The 20,250-nt window shown below is 35.6% G+C and overlaps 1 protein-coding gene across 1 annotated transcript; it reads left to right on the forward strand.

Annotated features, from left to right (window-relative positions):
• The first annotated feature begins 101 nt into the window (after nucleotides 1-101).
• LOC136041445 (transmembrane protein 50A-like) lies at nucleotides 102-17,846 on the forward strand. Its single transcript, XM_065726113.1, has 4 exons — nucleotides 102-202; nucleotides 8,634-8,743; nucleotides 12,767-12,936; nucleotides 15,287-17,846. The coding sequence occupies exons 1-4, from the start codon at nucleotides 146-148 to the stop codon at nucleotides 15,391-15,393; spliced, it is 444 nt and encodes a 147-aa protein (XP_065582185.1). The 5' UTR covers nucleotides 102-145; the 3' UTR covers nucleotides 15,394-17,846.
• Nucleotides 17,847-20,250: the final 2,404 nt, after the last annotated feature.

A 20,250-nucleotide genomic window follows, 5' to 3' on the forward strand; every position in this document is an offset into this window, starting at 1 on the left:
GTAGCAAAAAAATGACACATTTTGTGACACATTATGGAATCTGAGATGACACAAAAAGCACATTTTCGGAAAAATATGACACACTCCTTAAAAAAAATTTGGCAGCCCTGAGACCCATTGATAAATCATTTTCAAAAATTCAAAAATGACTTTGAAACGTGGCCTCCAAAATGTCATAGCCTCTGTCCTTGCTGGACTATTCGTAATATATTTAAGATATACATTGTTGTTAATCTAATCACACTACTAGGCCTATAGGCTAAGCTAGGAGTCAGATTTGTCTAGGGAAGAAAGATTTATAGGCTACCATTCAGTTCTTCATAAGAAGCTCTTTCCAAATATAGGCTAGTAACTGTTCCTGCTGTAACTGTATCCTTGTCCCTCCCCCCAAAACGGGCTTGATATTCTTATGCTAGGCTTACATTAGAAAGTTTGCTGTTTTTTAGCAAATTAGGTATAAGCCTAGGGTTCAAGCAGTACTTATGGACTATTTTTTTCTATTCTCTAAGCCTTGAAAATCTGTAATAAATAAACAACCATCTAACTAGCCCAACTTTACCTAATTAATCAGTATTTGTCTATTAAAATGTTTAATAAAATTCTAGTTGATTGACTTCTTGCTATCTCAGAAAAGGGTTAGGTTAGAAAAATAAAACTTTCAGGGATTTGTCTACAGGCTAAATTATGTCCCGGGAAGGTATTTTGAAGTACCTATCTCCACTCATCCTTCTGGAGGGCCCTGACCTTTGATGACTTTCAAAAATATGTGTGTTAGAAAAGTGAAACCTTGCAAAATAGATCTTCTGCTTGAATGAAGTACAACAAAATTATTTTCAGCTTCACTACTTTGCTTAATCCCAATTTATATGGTTTCAATGATATGCAAATACATTTCCTAATTTTGAAAAAAAAAATGATATGGCTCAGATTTCTACTCAAATAACAGGAATTGCATCTCTAAAGGCAGAGAAAAAGCAACTAATAACTGAAAATTAAGGTAAAATGTTGTTTTGTCAAAATTTCAATAGGTATAAACCTCTCATGTAGGTCAATTGCAGGGCTCTCTAGAGGGAGAATGAGTGGAGGTGGGTACTTTAAAATACCTTCCCAGAATACACTTTTGCCTGTAGATCAATCCCTGAAACTTTCATTTTCCTAACCTAACCTCTTTCTGAGATAGCAAGAAGTCACTCAATCAGAATTTTACCAAATGTTCTTGTGAAAAATTACTAGATGTTAGTGATAGTATTTAATTACACTTATAGATTATTTGAAAATGGAAAATGCAGTTGAATCCATGTATATTGTTCAGAATTTGCTAAAAAAAAAAAATTGCACAGCAGTGAAAATAAAAGTTCTACCCTGCAAAATATGTTGACAATATATTATGTTGCAATAAAAGATCTAAAGCCAAACTGGCCAGCCATGACATAAAGAAATCTATGACCTTTAAATGAAAGTGAAGTGGAACAACAAAATACAACAACTGTTTGTCCCATATGTAACCAGGCATCTTCAGCTTAAAAATAAAGAAACTAAAAAATATTTATAAAACTAAAATAGATTAAAATAAAATATTTTAGCATGTATACAATTACTTACATTTACAATTTGTATCTACCTTTGTCAAACCATTAAAGTAACTGAATTGGTTTGATCAAGATAACTGCAAATTGTAAATGTAAGTAATTGTGTATTATTTATTTTATTTTAATTTTTTTCAGTTTTATATACATTTTTTAGTTATTACCTTAAATTACAACTTGGAGCAATTGAAGGATTTTCCATCCTGTAGCATTGCTTCAAAAATTGCCATGTAGATTGATTTGGAATTGTTTTGAATATTGAGTTGGTTTTATTGACTAGGGTATATGTTCTGGTCTGGAACTCAAAGGTGTCCCATTCCAGCCTCCATTCCTTATTGCTCTACTCCTTGTCAAGTGAGACTTTGAATTCTTTGATGGTCTAACTGGATACAGTATGATTGCTCAGGGAGTTCCACTGGTCTACTACCAGGTTGGTTAGGAAGTGATGGTGTTCCCTCCTCTGAGCATTGGCCTTTATAAGCTCCTTAGGATGACCCCTTGTCCTTTGTGCTGAATTGATGAAGAAGAGACCATGAATTGGATTGTTTGTAATCAATTTGTAAGTGTTATTAATGTCACCCCTTTTTCTTTGATAAGTCATACTGCATACGTTCAGAGTTTCCAGTCTCATTGGGTAAGGAAGATGTTGGCACCCATCTACTATCTTTGTTGCTCTCCTCTGTAATTTCTCTATCATGTCCTTGTCCACTTTGTAGAAGGGAGATGCAATTGACATGCCAGTTTCTAGTCTTGGTCTGACAAGACTATTGTATAGCTTGGTGATTTGTTTGTTGAGATTGTGTTGTGAATGTTTGTTTAATTCTCCCTAAAGTGCAGTTCACACTAGCTACAATCTTTTCAGTATGACTTTGAAACTATAACTGACATTCAACTATGACACCCAAGTCTATTTCCTCTGTAACTGAAACTAGGGGTTCTCTTTGACCAGTTATTTGGTTTTGCATGGTGTAAATATGTTTTTGATTTTTATTGCCAAAATGTAAAACTTTACATTTACTTGAATTAAATTCAAGTAGCCATTGTCTAGCCCAGTCATCCAGCTTTTTGAGATTGGCTTGGATTGAGGCAGCCTCCGCCCAAGATGATGCTGCCCTGATGAGCTTAGAATCATCTGCATAGAGTGCAAGAAGGTTTTGGAGTATTTCAGGAGCATCATTGATATATATGTTGAAAAGTGATGGCCCAAGCATGGTTTTTTTTGGGGAACTCCACTAAGAACAGGTATAGGTGATGATAGTACATGTACTCCTTTATCATCAATAACAGCAACTCTTTGGGTTTGTTCTCCGAGGAAGTCTACAATCCATTCAATAATGTCCAAGTGGATGCAACAAGCTTGAAGCTTTCTTTTCAGTCTTAGGTGTGTGACTTTGTCAAATGCTTTTGCTTGATCCAACAAAATTATGTTCATGGGTGTCCCTTTTTCCAGTAGTTTGGTGACTTCATTGTATGACTGTATTAGGTTTGTGTCCATGGAATGGCCATTTGGAAACCATGCTGATTTGGAGACATGATGTTGTTGTATGTCAAGTGCTTAGTGACAGCATCATTTATGATTCCCTTGAGAATCTTTGAAGTTACTGATGTTAGACTTATTGGCCTATAATTTTCAGCTTTGTCTTTGGAGCCTTTCTTGTGTAATGGTATAACAGTAGCTTTTTTCCTGTCAGAGGGGACAGCTTTTTCCTTCAGTGATTTCTTGAAGGTTTTTTGCTAAAGGTGAGGATATTAGTTCAGCAATCTCTTTGAGTAGTCTTGGGTGTATACTGTCTGGTTCTTTCAACTTTGATGTGTCAAGCTTTTTCAGTTGTTTTTGGACATCTGACTCAAAAATGACAGCCATTGGCTGTCAAATGCTTTTGCTTGATCCAACAAAATCATGTCCATGGGTGTCCCTTTTTCCAGTAGTTTGGTGACTTCATTGTATGACTGTATTAGGTTTGTGTCCATGGAATGGCCATTTTGGAAACCATGCTGATTTGGAGACATGATGTTGTTGTATGTCAAGTGCTTAGTGACAGCATCATTTATAATTCCCTTGAGAATCTTTGAAGTTACTGATGTTAGACTTATTGGCCTATAATTTTTAGCTTTATCTTTGGAGCCTTTCTTGTGTAATGGTATAACAGTAGTTTTTTGTCCCCAGTCAGAGGGGACAGCTTTTTCCTTCAGTGATTTCTTGAAGGTTTTTGCTAAAGGTGAGGATATTAGTTCAGCAGTCTCTTTGAGTAGTCTTGGGTGTATACTGTCTGGTCCTTTCAACTTTGATGTGTCAAGCTTTTTCAGTTGTTTTTGGACATCTGACTCAAAAATGACAGCCATTAGCATTGTTACATTGACAGGATATTTCTGGGTATCAGGGATGTTTCTAGAGTTTTCCACTGTGTAGACTGAGGAATATTGTTTGTTTACAGTTTCTTCTATCTCTGCATGATTTGTGAGTTTGCCAGATGGCATGGTTAGGTAGGGAATGGGATTTCGTCTTGGCTTTGCTGATGATACATAGTTCCAGAACTTCTATGGATTAGTTTTAGTTTCTGTAGCAATGATATCTTCATGTTTTTTATAGAGTATTGTGTAATCTCTCTCAGTCTATTCCTTGCTTTTTTGAATTTATCATATTGTTCTCAAGAATTGGTTCACCTGTATTTTGCCCAGTATCTGTTCTTTCTGTTCATTTCCTGTTTTATGGACCTTGTCAAGTAAAGTAGGGTGAATGGCCTCTTGATATATGAGACAGTGGTACATGTCTCCTCAAGCTTTAGCATTATTTCCTTCAAGAGATTCCAGCTGTCATTGCTTGACTTGTTCTCAAACAGTGCTTCCCAGTTGCCATTTTGCATTCTCCTTAGTTCCTTGCGGATTTTCTCATTTTGATATATCTTCTGCAAATATGGTCAGAAGAGGGTGGTGACAGTTGGAGAGTTGTTAAGAGACATACATGATCACTTGCACCAATCAGTGGTAAATGATCAATACTTAAAATTTGATATGGGTCATCTGTGATTACTAGGTCAAGGAGTGAGGGTATTTGTCCATCTCTGAACCTTGTTGAAGATTCAACGGATTGATATAGCGTATTTTCTGCTAGGTAAGTGAGGAAAGCAGAATTCATAGCATGACCCTTGTGATACTGGGGGGGGGGGGGAATACCCTAAGCCATCAACCCAGCTGACACAAGGAAGGTTAAAATCTCCAATTATTAAAAGTTTCTTTGGCTTCTTATCTTGTAGCAACTGCAGGGCCTTACAAAGTGCCAGTTCAGTCTCTATTAGGTTTGGACAACTTGGGCTCCAGTAAAAAGTGGCTAAAACTAGACTTTCTTGGGGTAGCACAATCTCTATAGCCAAATATTCAACCCAAACCAAAACTTTATTAAGAGAGATTCTGCTTACCGATAAGGTTGTCTTCAAATAGACTGCAATTCCTCTTCTTGGGTCATGTTGTAAGTTTGTAAACAGAAAATATCCAGCAATTCCAATGTGGGCATCATCCAAGGGGTTATTTGTATTCTTTGGCTTAATTTCAGCTACACAAATCACATCATAATCATTTTTTTTTCTGGGAAGATTTGTAACCCCATTAGTTTATTTGGCAAGGAGTCTATATTTGTGCTCAGCACTTGGAGAAACTTAGAGTGATGATTTTTAATGTTTTGTACTAGATCACTTGGGCTACTATCACTTATTTCACTAGCTGTTTGGGCATCTTCATAACTTGTGGATACCATATCCCTTTACAAATCTGTACATCTATTGTCATTACAGTTTCAATATTTTGAACTATCGGATATATTTACACTACTGAGGAAGGGAAAGTTCCCAACCCCGCTCACTGCTGGTTTTTTGGGACAATGCAACTCATATGGATAACAAGGTCTTTTTCACCATTTTGCAGCCAGTCCTTTAATTCTTTCACAAGCTTTGCTTGCTTCTCTCTGTCCTCCCTGCTTATATCACTTTGGTACTGAATTGTCTCTTTTTTCAAAAAGGAGATTCTAGTGATTTCCTTTTTTATCATCATTTTGGGGATGGTAAATATCACTGGAGCTATTCTTTGTGTCTATTGTCTGGCAATAATCTGGTTATTCTTAGATATCAAGCGCTTTACATTTGTGAGATGAAATTCTGGAAGTTTATAGGAGGTTTTTAAGTGCTCCCTGATGAGCATTATATCATCCTGTTCCTTCTCCTGGCTTGTACCCTGCTCTAGCTCATGAATTCCCTAAGCTATGATATTTAGCCTTTGGCGCTGCCTATCATGGTCTATTCTTATTTCGTCTCTCACTTCTTTGCGGGCTTCTGATTTGTGAGCCTTAGTAATGGCTGCAAGTTCAGCATGGAATTCGTTTGTTAGGGTTTCCTTCAATACTTTGAGTTCTTCTCCAATGAGGTATTTGACTTGTGTTTCCATGTCAGCTTTGTTGCACTTTTTTAACAGTTCTATTTCAATTTCTGAAACTCTTTCAGCAACTGAATCAACCATTATAGTCATTCCTGCAAGCAGTTCATTTTTTAGGCAATTAATTTGTTCTCTCACAATTGTGTTTACATCCTCAGCAGTAGCACTTTTTCTTGTGGAGTTGGCTAAACAAAGGGGGCAATAGCAGGAAAATGATGATCCAGCACTTAATTTGTCTATAAGGTTGTACCTAGATTCCGTCATTTCACGGAATCCATGTTTTTATGTTTTTAGTTTCTAGTTTCTTTTTTTTTTACACTAAAGATGCTTTGTTATATATAGACTTGCAAAATAATTGTTGGATTTTTGTTGTTTCTCTTCACCTTCATTTACTGGCCATGGACTCATTTGTGGTATTTATATTTATTTCTTTGTTTTCAATAAGTACAATGGATGGTATCAGTATGAAATTGTATGGTTTAATCCTACTTTCTGATGCTACACTGAGAGAAAGGTTGAGATTAAGAGCACACATCCTACAGATAAAGGATGAGAGATTTCCTAAGATAATCCTTGTTAGCCGTCTACCTAGGGCCAAGCAAAAGTGACTTGTCCCAAAATGGAGTGTGAGAATGTCATAATGAGAGATTTTGAGGGAAATTAAACTTCTTGGGAGAGTATATAGAGGGAAGCTTTGAATTTATTCTACTAATATATTCTGCAAGATTGAAAGGATGCTTACATCTCACCTGTACATAAAGGGGGCAATAGAGATGAAGCAAACAATTGTCAACTAATTAGTCTTGCATCAATAATTGGGAAACTGCTCAAAGGTATAGTCAATTGAGCCATTACAGTTAATTTAAATACTAACAGTCTGCTATCACCTAACCAACACAGGTTTTGTCCTAATCAATCACTTGTCATTAACGTTACTGATGCATACAAGTATGTCACAAAGCTTATGGATAAGGGATCTCCCATTGATTGGGTCCTGTCAAAGAATTGGAAAAAGTGTGGCATAGGAGATTAAATTCTAAACATTGTGCAATGGGTATCCACAATGTTGTTGTCAACTAATCAACAAAATTTTTTACCAATAGAAAGCAGGTGGTCTGGGTATTCAGAGACAGCAGATTGATTTTCTTCTCAGAATCAGCAGATGTAAAAAGTGGAGTGCCTCCAGGAATGGATTTAGGTCCAGCTGTTTTTGATATATTCATCAGCAGTGCACCTTCAATCATAGAGATTCAAGCTGATCTTGATGCACTCTCAAAGTGGGTAGCTTAAAGTCTCAGTTTTATGAAAAGAATGTTTTGTAGGAGATCTCCAGCTGTGATCACCAAGCTTTTAAAGGACCTGTTCAGACCCTAATAAGGATCTGAGATGTGTATTCCTACTCCAGTCAATGAGGTTGAGATATCAATTCTGGAATCACTACAGCAACATGCAACTAAATCCATAAAGGGATTTCAACATCTCCCATATCCTACCTGATTACATAAGCTCAAAATACCCTCACATGTAGACATGGGCACGTAGGTGGATTACTGGCTGACCACTTAGTCTGTGACCAGAGTGTTATCCCTAACTGTGTTCCAGATAGTCATTTTGCCAAGTACTAGAGGCAATTCCTTGAAGCTTTACCTAAAGCACACAAACGCCAGGCTGCAAAACAAATTATTGTCTAATCATGTAGTCAGTCTATGAAACTCACTTAGCTAGAATGCTGTTATGTCTCCCAGTGTTGAAGCTTTCAAGTCTGCTGTTGACAAAGACCAGAGCAGGAAGTCTTGGATCACAGTATAGGATGCACATGTCAAGTCATCATCATCGTTGACCAGTGTTTTTAGGACTTGTCCTTATTGCTGGCTAGTGTGATTCGAGGTATATATTGGGATGGAAGAGGAGCATTTGTAGCAGCCTTGGGCTCAGGTGGCTTGGTGCTGCAATGAGCAATTAGTAGTAGTAGTTTACACAATGCATTAGTAAAGTGTATATAGCAATCACTTGGTAGTAGACACTGGATCAAATTATTCTTACCATCAAATACAAAGTAAGCAAATACTAGATGTCATGTTTTTAGGGAGACGAATGTAGTCTATGCTATAAATTTTCAAACAAATCAATTTTATGTTTGGAGCAAAGTAATATAGCATGAAATTTTTGGGTAGAATAATAAAGCATAAGCTTGCATCATTTCAAAAGTGACAACATGGATTGGGTTTCAGGTATTGGAGCATATTGCTGGTTTAAGCAGATAATAGGTTTTTTGGAGTTTCTTTAGGAATGTGTCTTTTTTTCTTTTTTTTTAATATTTGTTCGTGCAATAGGTCCTTTTAAAGTTTTGATGACTGCTGGTGAAGAAATAGAACCAAAATGCTGCTTTCACAACATTTATATCAAGACAGCCAACCAAAGATTTTCCTCAATTTTTACTGCTAAAGCAGTAATAAGAAATGAGCAATGAGAAAAGTAAAATGCAGCCTGTATGAAAATAATTTTCATTGTACATTTTTATTTTAGTTATTAATTATGGTTGTTTTTATATTAACAGTTACTAACTATAAATATTATATTTTTATTTTTTATTTATAACTTGACTGCTATGCATTTTTATTATAGTTCTTTCTTGGATGGTGGCTAATCATAGATGTTGTTGCTGTTTACGGTCCATATGTTTTCAATCCTGCATTTCATGTGTTTGGCATCATGGGCACCATCTCTTTCTTTATGTAAGACTTATTTTGGTTCTGTGTTTGTATCCCTTGTCTGTAGAGATGGAGTTTTGAATTTTTTATTTTATATATTTTGGTTTAGAAATGTTTATAGCAAGTAACTGCAACTCTCTTGCACATAAAATAAAAATCCCTTTTGTTTAATTTTCGTCTTTCATATGGACCTATCTCTTTATCTAATAAAGATTCATTGCAGTGACAAATTGTCATAATGCTTTTGCCTTTGAGAACTCTGCATCTAAAAGTTTAATTTCAATATTAAGAGACATTCTCTACAAAAATGAAAAACTAGGCTTTAAAGGATTTTATAAATATCAGACATATTCTTTAGTATCTTTGAGTCAGATTTTGTTCAAAATTTCAGGTTCCAGCCCCTCTAGAACAATGTGAATCTGGCACACATGCCAGGAGTGGTATACATTTCCAGTCTGGGATAGGCATATTTCCTTGAACAAATGTTTTTTAGAAGATTTGTAAAATTTGAGTACCACCAATTTAGGCTTTGAACCATATCACTATTACTTATTACCCACTATACAAGATACTAAACTACAGAGTACAAAATTGGAGAAAAAAAATCATAGTCTTTGTAGTAGTATGACACTCTAGCCTTTATATTCTTATATATATTTTTATGTATATGTATATATGTACACTCTTGTATATTCTTGTGTGTGCATAATATGTATTAAATAAAAAAAAAACAAGTTTTGTAAATGAAAGTAAGGAGCGACATTAAAAATTAAAACGAACAGAAATTACTCCGTATATGAAAGGGGCTTTTCCTTCTTAATGCCCCGCTCTTTACGCTAAAGTTTGAATCTTTCTCTTAACTCTACATTGTAAAACAGTAAGAAAACTTTAGCGTAAAGAGCGGGGCGTTGAGAAGGAAAAGCCCCTTTCATATACGGAGTAATTTCTGTTCGTTTTAATTTTTAATGTCGCTCCTTACTTTCATTTAAAAAACTAGTTTTTTTATTTAATTTCTGAACGCTTTTGAATCAATGCATGTTTTGATTTTGGCTCTCCGCAGAGGAATAATTAAAACAAAATTTGTATATTTATTTTTTTTGGCTAAATGGCTTTTTCATAACTTTGATCAAATGATTTTGAGAAAAAAAGAGCGGGAAGGAAGCCTAGTTGCCCTCCGATATTCGGTTAATTAAAAAGGCAACTAGATCTTTTAATTTTTTACGAATCTTTTTATAAGTAAAAGATATACGAAACTTATAAATTAGCTTACGTAAAGAACTTTTGTATTCTTATGTTTTTATTACATATATGAGGGGGTTCGCCCCCTCGTCACTACCTCGCTCTTTACATTAAAGCTTAAGTTTTTTCCCAATTCATTAAGAATGACCCATGAATCACAAAAGCCGCAGAATAAATAGTTGAAATTACTAAAAATACTTTAGCGTAAAGAGCGAGGCATTAGGAGGAGGTGAGCCCCTTATATGGGCAATAATTTCTGTTCGTTTTAAGTTTTAATGCTGCTGCTTGCTTCCAGCTGAAAAAAACTTTTTCATTTTTTTAAGTAATGTTAGTATATCCTGCGCTCCCTTCATGGAAATTTTCTTCCCCCATGACAAATTCCTCGATGAAAAGTTCCCCCAGCATACCCCCCTCTTCTCAACCCCTGCCTCCAACCCAAATATCCTCCTGAAAACGCCTGTACACTTCCCAACAACCATTATTATATGTAAGCACTGGTCAAAGTTTTGAACTTGTAACCCCTCCCACGGGGACTGTCGGGGAGTAAGTCGTTCCCAAAGACATAGTTATAAGGTTTATTGACTACGCTGAATAAAATGGCTCTCTCAGAATTTTGATCCGTTGACTTTGGGAAAATAGTTAGCATGGGAGGGGGCCTAGGTGCCCTCCAATTTTTTTGGTCACTTAAAAAGGGCACTAGAACTTTTCATTTTCGTTAGAACGAGCCCTCTTGCAACATTCTAGGACAACTGGGTCGATACGATCACCCCTGGGAAAAAAACAGCAACAAAAAAACAAACAAACGAATAAACACGCATCCGTGATCTGCCTTCTGGCAAAAAAATACAAAATTCCACATTTTTGTAGATAGGAGCTTGAAACTTCTACAGTCGGGTTCTCTGATACGCTGAATCTGACGGTGTGACTTTCGTTAAGATTCTATGATTTTTAGGGGGTGTTTCCCCCTATTTTCTAAAATGACACAAATTTTCTCAGGCTCGTAACTTTTGATGGGTAGAACTAAACTTGATGAAACTTATATATTTAAAATCTGCATTAAAATGCGATTCTTGTGATGTAGCTATTGGTACCAAAATTCCATTTTTTAGAGTTTTGGTTACTATTGAGCCGGGTCGCTCCTTACTACAGTTCGTTACCACGAACTGTTTGATATGTGTATGTATTATCTTCATATTCTTGAATAGTAGCCCTATTCTTATATGTCATGCTCTTGAGTTTGACTTAATTATTCACTTTGATTTCTGTTTGTTTAGTTTTCATTTATTCTTTAACAATTATCTCATATACATAAATATTATAATTTAAAATCAACAATATGCTTTTATAGAACTTCTTTAGAACTCAAGAAATATTATCCAGAGGAGTGTTTTATACTAACCTCGATAGCGTTTTCTGGTAACTTTTTTTGATAGCTTATGTTGTATTAATTGCTTTCCAATATAACAGTCGGTCAGAAATAGAAACAGGTGTGAATCCAAATCTTACACCTTGTTTCAAGACACAAAGGAGATTACAATGCATGAAGGATTCATCACTTTAACTTTCTTTGGTCAATAGAATATAGAAACCTTTCCATGGAACTGGCCTAAACTGAGTTTTTGATTCAGTCTGTTTCAGGCAGGATATAGTGGATATAAATACCATGAAATTAGCGACATCATACCAGGATTCTTTGAAACGCCTTGCGTTTTCATTTTCGTATTCATTTATTTAAATAGGTATCAAAACATTCAAAAATGAACGCTAAACTATGCTACTTTTACAATCACGAAGAAAACGAACACAGTAACAAAGAATGCCTACAAAATATGGCACAAAGGAGTTTGTAAATCTGTTCATACGGCACTTAACGGGCTGTAGCATAATGTAATGTGTAGTCGTTCTGCTGTTCTATATACATGGCGGAAAAATAGATCGGTGCCTCTCGTTTTCTTATAGCTTTTTTTCCAAATTTCATCATTAAATCAAGTCTTTGAGTGAATAATGTAGGCAAGTTCAAGAGTAGTTTCATAGTTGCTGAAGCAAAGTCCAAGTGTTATTTTAGTTGCTCGTTTTTGGACATCTTCTAGTTTTGCCAACATGTAAGCAGTGCTTTGAGCTTGTGGACCCCAAAGGGGACAGTTGATGTAGGTTGTATACGCCAGAAGGAGTATATAGAACACTTACAAAATGTGACACAATGAAGTTTACAAATCTGTTTGTACGGCACTTAACGGGTTGTAGTTTATTGTGGAGCCTAGTAGTTTTGCTGACAGTGTTTTCCAAATTTAATTTTTAAAGCTCGTCTTCTTGCGATACTTACTTAGTTCTTCAATCAACACTTACATTCCATTTAGACTTGAGTAGAATTAACTTGATTTGATTAACAACTGCTCTTTGGCATAATCTTTCATTGGCAAACTTCTGTAATTATGTGTGATTTTTCCCATGAGATTGAATGTACTTTTAGACTATATGTGATATATAGTTACATAGAGCATAAAAAATGCCTTCCGATATGAAAGTCTATTAAAATGGGACACCCTGATTTTTTTTTTAGATTTCATATACCTTGGAATAGAAATTGATACAATAAGTGGTCAAGAAGAATCAGCCCAAGTAGGAAAGAAACTAATTTTATAAATAAAAATAAATCAATTTTCTCATGAGCTAAGATAACGTCGATGACTTCTTAAATTATCGTTTTCACTTTCAAAATTAATGCTACCAATTTAACAATTGTATGAAATCGTGTTCTAGTTTGTTGTGATACTGTTATTAATAGGATTTATTTTTTAATCATTTTAGGATCAATTCGGTCAGCTTTGGTGAACTCAGAGGAGATGTTTATGTCAGAGTCTGTTTTGGATGTTTTGGACTAATGGGGGCAAGGATAATATTTCGGGTCGGCCTCTTGTTGGGCGTGATTAATATAATTGCGTGCTGCGGGATCCTCATAGCAAATTATATTATTCCAGGTAAACTTTGTGACATTTTGTGATCTTAAAAACTTTTTAAGTGTTCTTAAAAACGACGTCCTAACAAAAAATGCTTGCTTACAATTTTTCCAACAATTATGTTTCCTGTCCAAACCAAAACTGTTAACTAACACCGCTAGAGAATTTCTTTAAAAAATAGGATCATTGTTGGAGAATTTGAAATGCAAAATTCAAGCACCAGATAATTAGGCAAAGCAAGATGACTTGTTTTTAAGCTTACAACATTCATAGAGAATTCAGGACTGCTAATATTTTGTGGTTAAACTTTTCGACAAATTGAAGACAAAAATTTCTCCAATGATTCTATGGCTATTCTGACTTGACCAATGTCGAGTCTGAGTAGCCATCTTTTTTTTTTTTTTTATGCCTTGATGTCCTCTTCGATCCACAAATAATCTCCAAAAGTTCCAACCCTTATTTCCGAAGTTACATTTTCTGAATTTCCCGCCTAAATATTACGTTCCTTTGAAATGTTATCTAGCAAATAGTTGGCAAGAATAGGCTTTAAATGGTATTGTTTTGGGGGGGGGAGCACACTAAAAAAATTCTTCAAAAATTTTCGTTACTTTTCTACGAGTCGGACCGACATTTTTTGGGGGGGAGGGGGGAAGGGTCAAAAGCTCTATACCCCTCTCTCACTCTGAATACGGTCTCGGATTTAACCCCTTTCCAATTCAGTTTATTTCAGATGTTATAAAAAAGAGCCGTCATTTCCCAAAAGAAAGTGAGAGTATATAACTCACCTGAGTCCGAAGCTTGGACTGAGTATTCCAAGCACGTGTGCGGGATTTATTTCTTATGTGGGGGGGGGGGCAAATTCAAAAATACACAAAAAAAGGTAATTTATATAAAATATGTGGGAAAACGATAATAATTTGATGATTTTTGATCGTCCAATTCCAAGAAAAAAGGTGACAATAAAAGAACAAATGTGGTTTCTGAGGGAAGTATTTACATCTAATTAAGGGTTTAAGGCTCACTAGGTCTTGCTGACATACTTTGAAATGTCCCCAAACATTTGTTTTAGCCTTTAAAATTGACCAGTTTGTCACCGATTACCACCTTTTGTCACTTATATTTGCACCTGATAGGGTCCTCTACCTCTAAAAGATTGAGCCCCTCTTATCACTGAACTGTGTCTTAAAGCCGGTGCTGTTGCTCTGTATATACAAAATGTTCTTATGATGAAAAAGAAACAGATGTCACACTAAATATTGTAATTTCGGAAATTGGATTCAATAGATTAGATACTATTTTCCATGGGCGCCCATAAGCTGAATTTTCGGGGGGGGGGGGGCTTACCTGGTCTAATCGACCCTTCCAATGCTAAATAATAGAAATCTTAAAACAAATAAAATATAAGGCAGCATCATTCAGCCAGGGGGGAAGGCATTTCCCCCATATGGACGCCCGAGCTGTTTTTTTGTTCTTTGATTTTGTTGTGGTCAAGAGACACTTCCTATTTTTCGCTATTTACAGGTGTCTGTAAAAAGGCTAAGAAACAATATTCGGACAAGAGGCTGTTCTCTATACCTCTGCGACTTGCATATTAAATGCGATTTTTTTTTTTATTTGAAAGGGGTATTAATCTTAAAAGGAGCTGTCCCCCACTCGACTCTCTGCAACCCTTAATAATGTACACATGATTCGGTCTTAATTTGAACGATAAAATCATAAACCACATGGGAGGTACTTAATTTAGTTTATGATTTGAATATCAAGTCTGATTCCATATAAGCCATTTAATGCTTAAAAATCAATTGAATATGCACAATTTTAGTTCAATGCTAATTCTGCTCATTTTTGGCAAAGTTGTTTTTTTACAAAAAAGTGAAAATTTACGTTTTCCATTTAGTGGGAGCTACTTAGGAAGCACTTGATTAGGTATGATCACTTTAAGATAACACTAAATTAAAGCAGGAATATATACTAGCTACGAAAAATAGCACTTCCCCATCAGAAAATGATGGCTTTAGCCTTTTTTTTTTTTTTTTTTGTTAGTATTGACAACATTTATCGATTCAGCACAGCTAGGATATGTTCAACGCTTGGTGGCTACCACGAATAGCTAGACCAAAAAACAAAAATATGGTCGGTGTAAAGCGATCTAAATTCGATTCAATTTCGTTACTTTTCAGGCAAAAATACTTTTTTCAAGACCCCCTCCCACTCTGTGTATGGATTACACAGTGACCCCCCCCCCCCCTTAGAAAAACTTCTCAAGTTTCGCTTTTTTGTCAGCTTTTATAAATATCTATTGATTTGGTTTGATTATTGCATGATTTAGTGTAATTTATTGTGATTGGTGTTGATGTTAAAATATTTTCAGGCGTCGATAATCTGTATCCAGGCATCGCTTTATTTTTGCAGAACATACTAATCCTACTTGCATCACTAATCTTCAGATTTGGAAGAAGTGAGGTTATCCGAATATAGACTTGAATATAGTCTATTCAGTTATGCGTACTATTCGCTAACATGTTTGTAATATCCAGATGTCAGAACGACTTTATTTGTGTTGGTGACCCCACTTGTCTATTATAATTTGATGCAATGTATTTTCCTTTGAGTTTTATTAACTCACGACAAGAAAATGAGTGATAAAGTTAAGACTAAGTGTAAAATTTCTCAATAACGTGAATAGTTCTTTTCAAGGTGTCCTTAGATTTTTGGAAATTGTTTTTTGTGGATCTGAATTTCATGTTCTAGCATCAAAGTTGTGTGTAGAAAAGGAATATTCAAGGAATAATATTCAAGCTCAAATGTTTACATGAAAGAATTAAGCAAATGATCCCGTTTGGGGATTTTACTTTGACTTTTAAGTAGGAGATTTGACAGATGTAAAACATATTAAATCGGTCTTAAAACAGGCGTTTTTCGGTTGATTTTGTGTAAAAGAGACGTTATTGGGGAAGCCCATATATATCCTTTTTTAAAAATCCATTAGCGATGACTTAGGTATAAAAGAGATTGTTCATGAGGCAATAGAAATGAAATTTAAGCTCAATAAACGTATTCCTTTAAATAGGGATTTGGGGGAGTATTTGCTTAATTCTTTATACACAAATTTAATTAAAAACAGAGTGACAAATTATATTAAAAAACCACTAGTCAATACCAATGAACCTGTAGCTAAAAGACCTCTGAGTATCCATAAGACTATAAAGACTATAGAGCATCCATGAGTTGTTTTACAGGTATTTTCTGAAACTTGCCAGGTTTACAGTTGTTTTATTTTGAAGCAGTTGTGAAAGAATTTCATTGCGAAGAATTTTATTGCGAACTGCATAAACCGTCCAGTTTCACTATCCCTGTTGATTTACACATCAGCCTCATATTTTAAGCATAAATATTGGCTGCAGTAATTCAAAAAATGTTATGTGACATTTCTTTTCAAAAAAGGAAAAAAAAGGATACGGCATTTAGACTTTACAGCCCGTACCGGCGGTGCTGATCTCCGTTTCTTGGCCCTTCAGCCAGGAAGTGCAATGGGGGGTTGGAGGTCAGCCAACCTGTGCTTTCGCACACCCTTCCTGTTTACCTTCCCCAGATTTCTCCAGGTACCCATTTAGAGCTGGGTCGACTCTAGCTAAGCTTACAGGATCACGCCACTGACCTCCGTCCCAAACTGAAGAATTGGGTACACCGGGACTCGAACCCGCGTCCTCTCAGACACAGGATCCCGAATCCAGCGCACCAACCCACTCGGCCAGGGCGGCTTCTTTTCAAAGGGATGTAAAATATATTGCCCGTCATAGTGGACAAATTTACAGAAAAATGCAGAATCTCAAAATTTTATATCTACAAAATCTGAATTGCGGAAAATGCTACCTAGTGGTCATTTTTGAAATTTTTTATTAATTTTTGAGGCAACTTTGAAAATAAAATTGTTCGACAAAATTCCGTTTTTAGAAAACCAAGAGTCAATACCAATGAACCTGTAACTAAAAGACCTCTGAGGTTAGCTACCAAAAAGGCAAGAATAGCATCAAAAATATTTTCTTAATTTTATTTCACCTCAATGAATTACCTCATTTTGTTTTCCTTTATCTATCAGTCCTAGTTGAACTTCATTGAATTAATGAGTCTAGGAATGTTTATATGTTTTTTAGTTTCAAAGGTCGTATTTTGCCGTAATTTTTATTTTATTTATATATGTTTTACTGAGGACGGCACTTAGATATAGGGCCGAAATATTCATTTGAGAAGGTTTCACTATGAAAAAAACTCCCTTTTGTTTTACCTGTTGTTTGTTTTTATGATTGAAAAGTCTGCTATTCGTCGTTATTCACAATTATCTCTTCATTGGGGAGAAATAAATAAAACTTGGGAGGTAGATTGTTCCTCGTTAAGAACTTGGTCTTTTGAAGCTTTGTTTACTGTAAAATTTGGGACCTTCCTGGAAGCAGGTTTTGTTTGTCAAATGGTTTTTATTTTTTGGTACAAGTTTCGTACATATTTTTGCAACAAAAAGGGCAATAATAATAACGTTGAATAGTTCAACGAGTAAAAATTTTAAGGCAGTAGAAACCAGAAAGTAATTCAAGTTTTTGGCCAAAAATTCCACCCACTCGTCCTGAATGCAAAAATAATAAGAGAATAGAATCCAAAGAAAAAGATTAAGACGAATTTGAAGAAAAATCAATAAAAAAAAAGCCACGAAATCAAATGAACAGAAAAATGGTGACGGAAAAATAAAGGTTTATAACGCTTTGATGGATATTTACGAAGATCGCACCTTAAATAGGTCAACATGTAACAACTCGCGAGTGAAAGCTTTAGGTCTGGCAAAAAACATTAAATAATACAATTTTGTTGTAAGTGTGGTTTTATGGCTTAGTATACTTTTTGAAATCAAAATAACAAGTAAGCAGTTACAATCCAAACAATTTGGCTTGGCTGCCGTCAAAGATCAACTAAGCAAAACTAAATTATACTTACAAACGTTACGTTGACGATGGCTTTGAAATTATTCTAGTTGGCGCCAGAGGAGTGGCAGAGGAGCTAAATATTCAACCAACATTTGAAACAGAAACCCTGCAAACTCGGTTGAAAAAGAAGAAAAAACAGTCTGATTACGAAGCAGATGATGAACCTTACCACCCGTTGCTTACACTTAACTATACACTTAACTATAATATATCTTTACACTTAAACTATAATTGTGTCCCAATTCCTTAAGAGAATGGCCCCTGGATCACAGATCAACTAAGCAAAACTAAATTATACTTACAAACGTTACGTTGACGATGGCTTTGAAATTATTCTATTTGGCGCCAGAGGAGTGGCAGAGGAGCTAAATATTCAACCAACATTTGAAACAGAAACCCTGCCAACTCGCTTGAAAAAGAAGAAAAAACAGTCTGATTACGAAGCAGATGATGAACCTTACCACCCGTTGCTTACACTTAACTATACACTTAACTATAATATATCTTTACACTTAAACTATAATTGTGTCCCAATTCCTTAAGAGAATGGCCCCTGGATCACAGAGGCTGAAAAATAAATAGTTGAAATTACTAAAAATACTTTAGCGTAAAGAGCCAGGTATTACGAGGAGGTGAGCCCCTCATATGCGTAATAATTTCTGTTCGTTTTATGTTTTAATGCTGCTCCTTACTCTCAGTCGAAAAAGTTTTTCATATTTATTTATTTTTTTTTTTTTTAAACAGTGTTAGAAAGTCCTGTGCCCCCTTCATTGAAATTCTCTTCCCCCATGACAAATTTCTTGATGGAAAGATCCTCCCACGTCCCCTCCCTTCATTTTCTCCCCCCTCCGCCCTCCTCAAATCAAAAAAGTCGACCTGAAAACGTCTGTATACTTCCCAATAGCCATTAGTATATGTAAACAACAGTCAAAGTTTGTAACTTATAGCCCCTCCCACGGGGAATGTGGGGGAGTAAGTCGTCCCCAAAGACATAGTTATTAGGTTTTTTGACTATGTTGAATAAAATGACTATCTCAGAATTTTTACCAGGTGACTTTGGGGGAAAATGAGCGTGGGAGGGGGCCTAGGTGCCCTCCAATTTTGTTGGTCGCTTAAAAACGCACTAGAACTTTTAATTTCTGTTAGAAGGAGCCCTCTCGCGACATTTTAGGACCACTGGGTCGATATGATCATTCCTAAAAAAAAAATAAACGCGCATCCGTGATCTCTCTTCTGGCAAAAAATGGGAAAATGCACATCTTTGTCGATATGAGCTTGAAACTTCTACAATAGAGTTCTCTGATACGCTGTATCTGATGGTTTGATTTTCGTTGCGATGACTTTTAAGGGGTGTTTCCCCACTAACGGCAAATTTTCTCAGGCTCGTAACTTTTGATGGGTAAGACTAAACTTGATGAAACTTATATGCTTAAAATTAGCATTGAAATGTGATTCTTTTGATGTAACTATTTGTATCAAAATTTCATCTTTTAGAGTTTCGGTTACTATTGAGCCGGGTCGCTGCTTACTACAGTTCGTTACCACGAACTGTTTAATAGGGCTCGTGACTCACCTGCGGAGTTTTGTGGCAGTAGGTGTTATAAAGTACTCGCTCTAGACCCTTTGATGGTGATAGCTACCTCTTCTGTCAGGTCGTTAACTATTTGTGTCTTATGAGACAGTTCCTTCAGTGGGAATTTTTTGTCTATTGCCAAGAGAAAAATAGATCTTCAACACAAAATTTTCTGTCCAAAACATTGATAATTTAGAACCGTTTCTAAAAACTCAACTACCTAAAGTTTACCTGAACAATAGAAATTAATACCATTCCCAAAAAATGCTATCTATCTTCTGTGACAACCTGGATGTGCTTGCACCCATTTGTTTTATTGAAATATAACGGCTGAAGTAGTAATAGAAGTAACTTTGAATGTTGCCACTTAATATCCCCATTCGTTCTCGAGATATAGCTGAGATGTCTTATTGACAACAACATACACAACGTCTTTTGTTTTAGTTTCAAATAAACATTTAGCTTTAAAGTATAAAGGTGAAATTGCATAATTGTGGTGGGTTGTTATATAAAATATCCCCTAGACACATAGTAAATGGGCCGCTCTACTATGCTGAAAGAAATGGCTGTCTCAAAATGTTTATTCGACATGTTTAGAAAACGAATTGGCTTGCGAGGAATGTTGCCTGTCCCTAATCCCTTTTGACCCTTCAAAAGGGCACTAAGACTTTTAATTTCCTATCGAATTGCTCTGTTCTTTAAAAGTTCTAATTATATTACCAGTTACTGTAGACTGGTGCTGCCTACTATAATGCTTGTAAGCCCTTTTGAAAACCTGCATGCGTAAAG

Source organism: Artemia franciscana, unplaced genomic scaffold (assembly GCF_032884065.1).
Source record: "Artemia franciscana unplaced genomic scaffold, ASM3288406v1 PGA_scaffold_23, whole genome shotgun sequence".
Lineage (NCBI taxonomy): Eukaryota > Metazoa > Arthropoda > Branchiopoda > Anostraca > Artemiidae > Artemia > Artemia franciscana.

Coding starts and splice junctions, on each gene's coding strand:
- LOC136041445 (XM_065726113.1), top strand. CDS start 146: ATGACTTTGAAACGTGGCCTCCAAAATGTCATAGCCTCTGTCCTTGCT. Junction 203..8,633: donor CTGTCCTTGCTGGACTATTC/GTAATATATTTA, acceptor TTTTTATTATAG/TTCTTTCTTGGATGGTGGCT. Junction 8,744..12,766: donor GGCACCATCTCTTTCTTTAT/GTAAGACTTATT, acceptor TAATCATTTTAG/GATCAATTCGGTCAGCTTTG.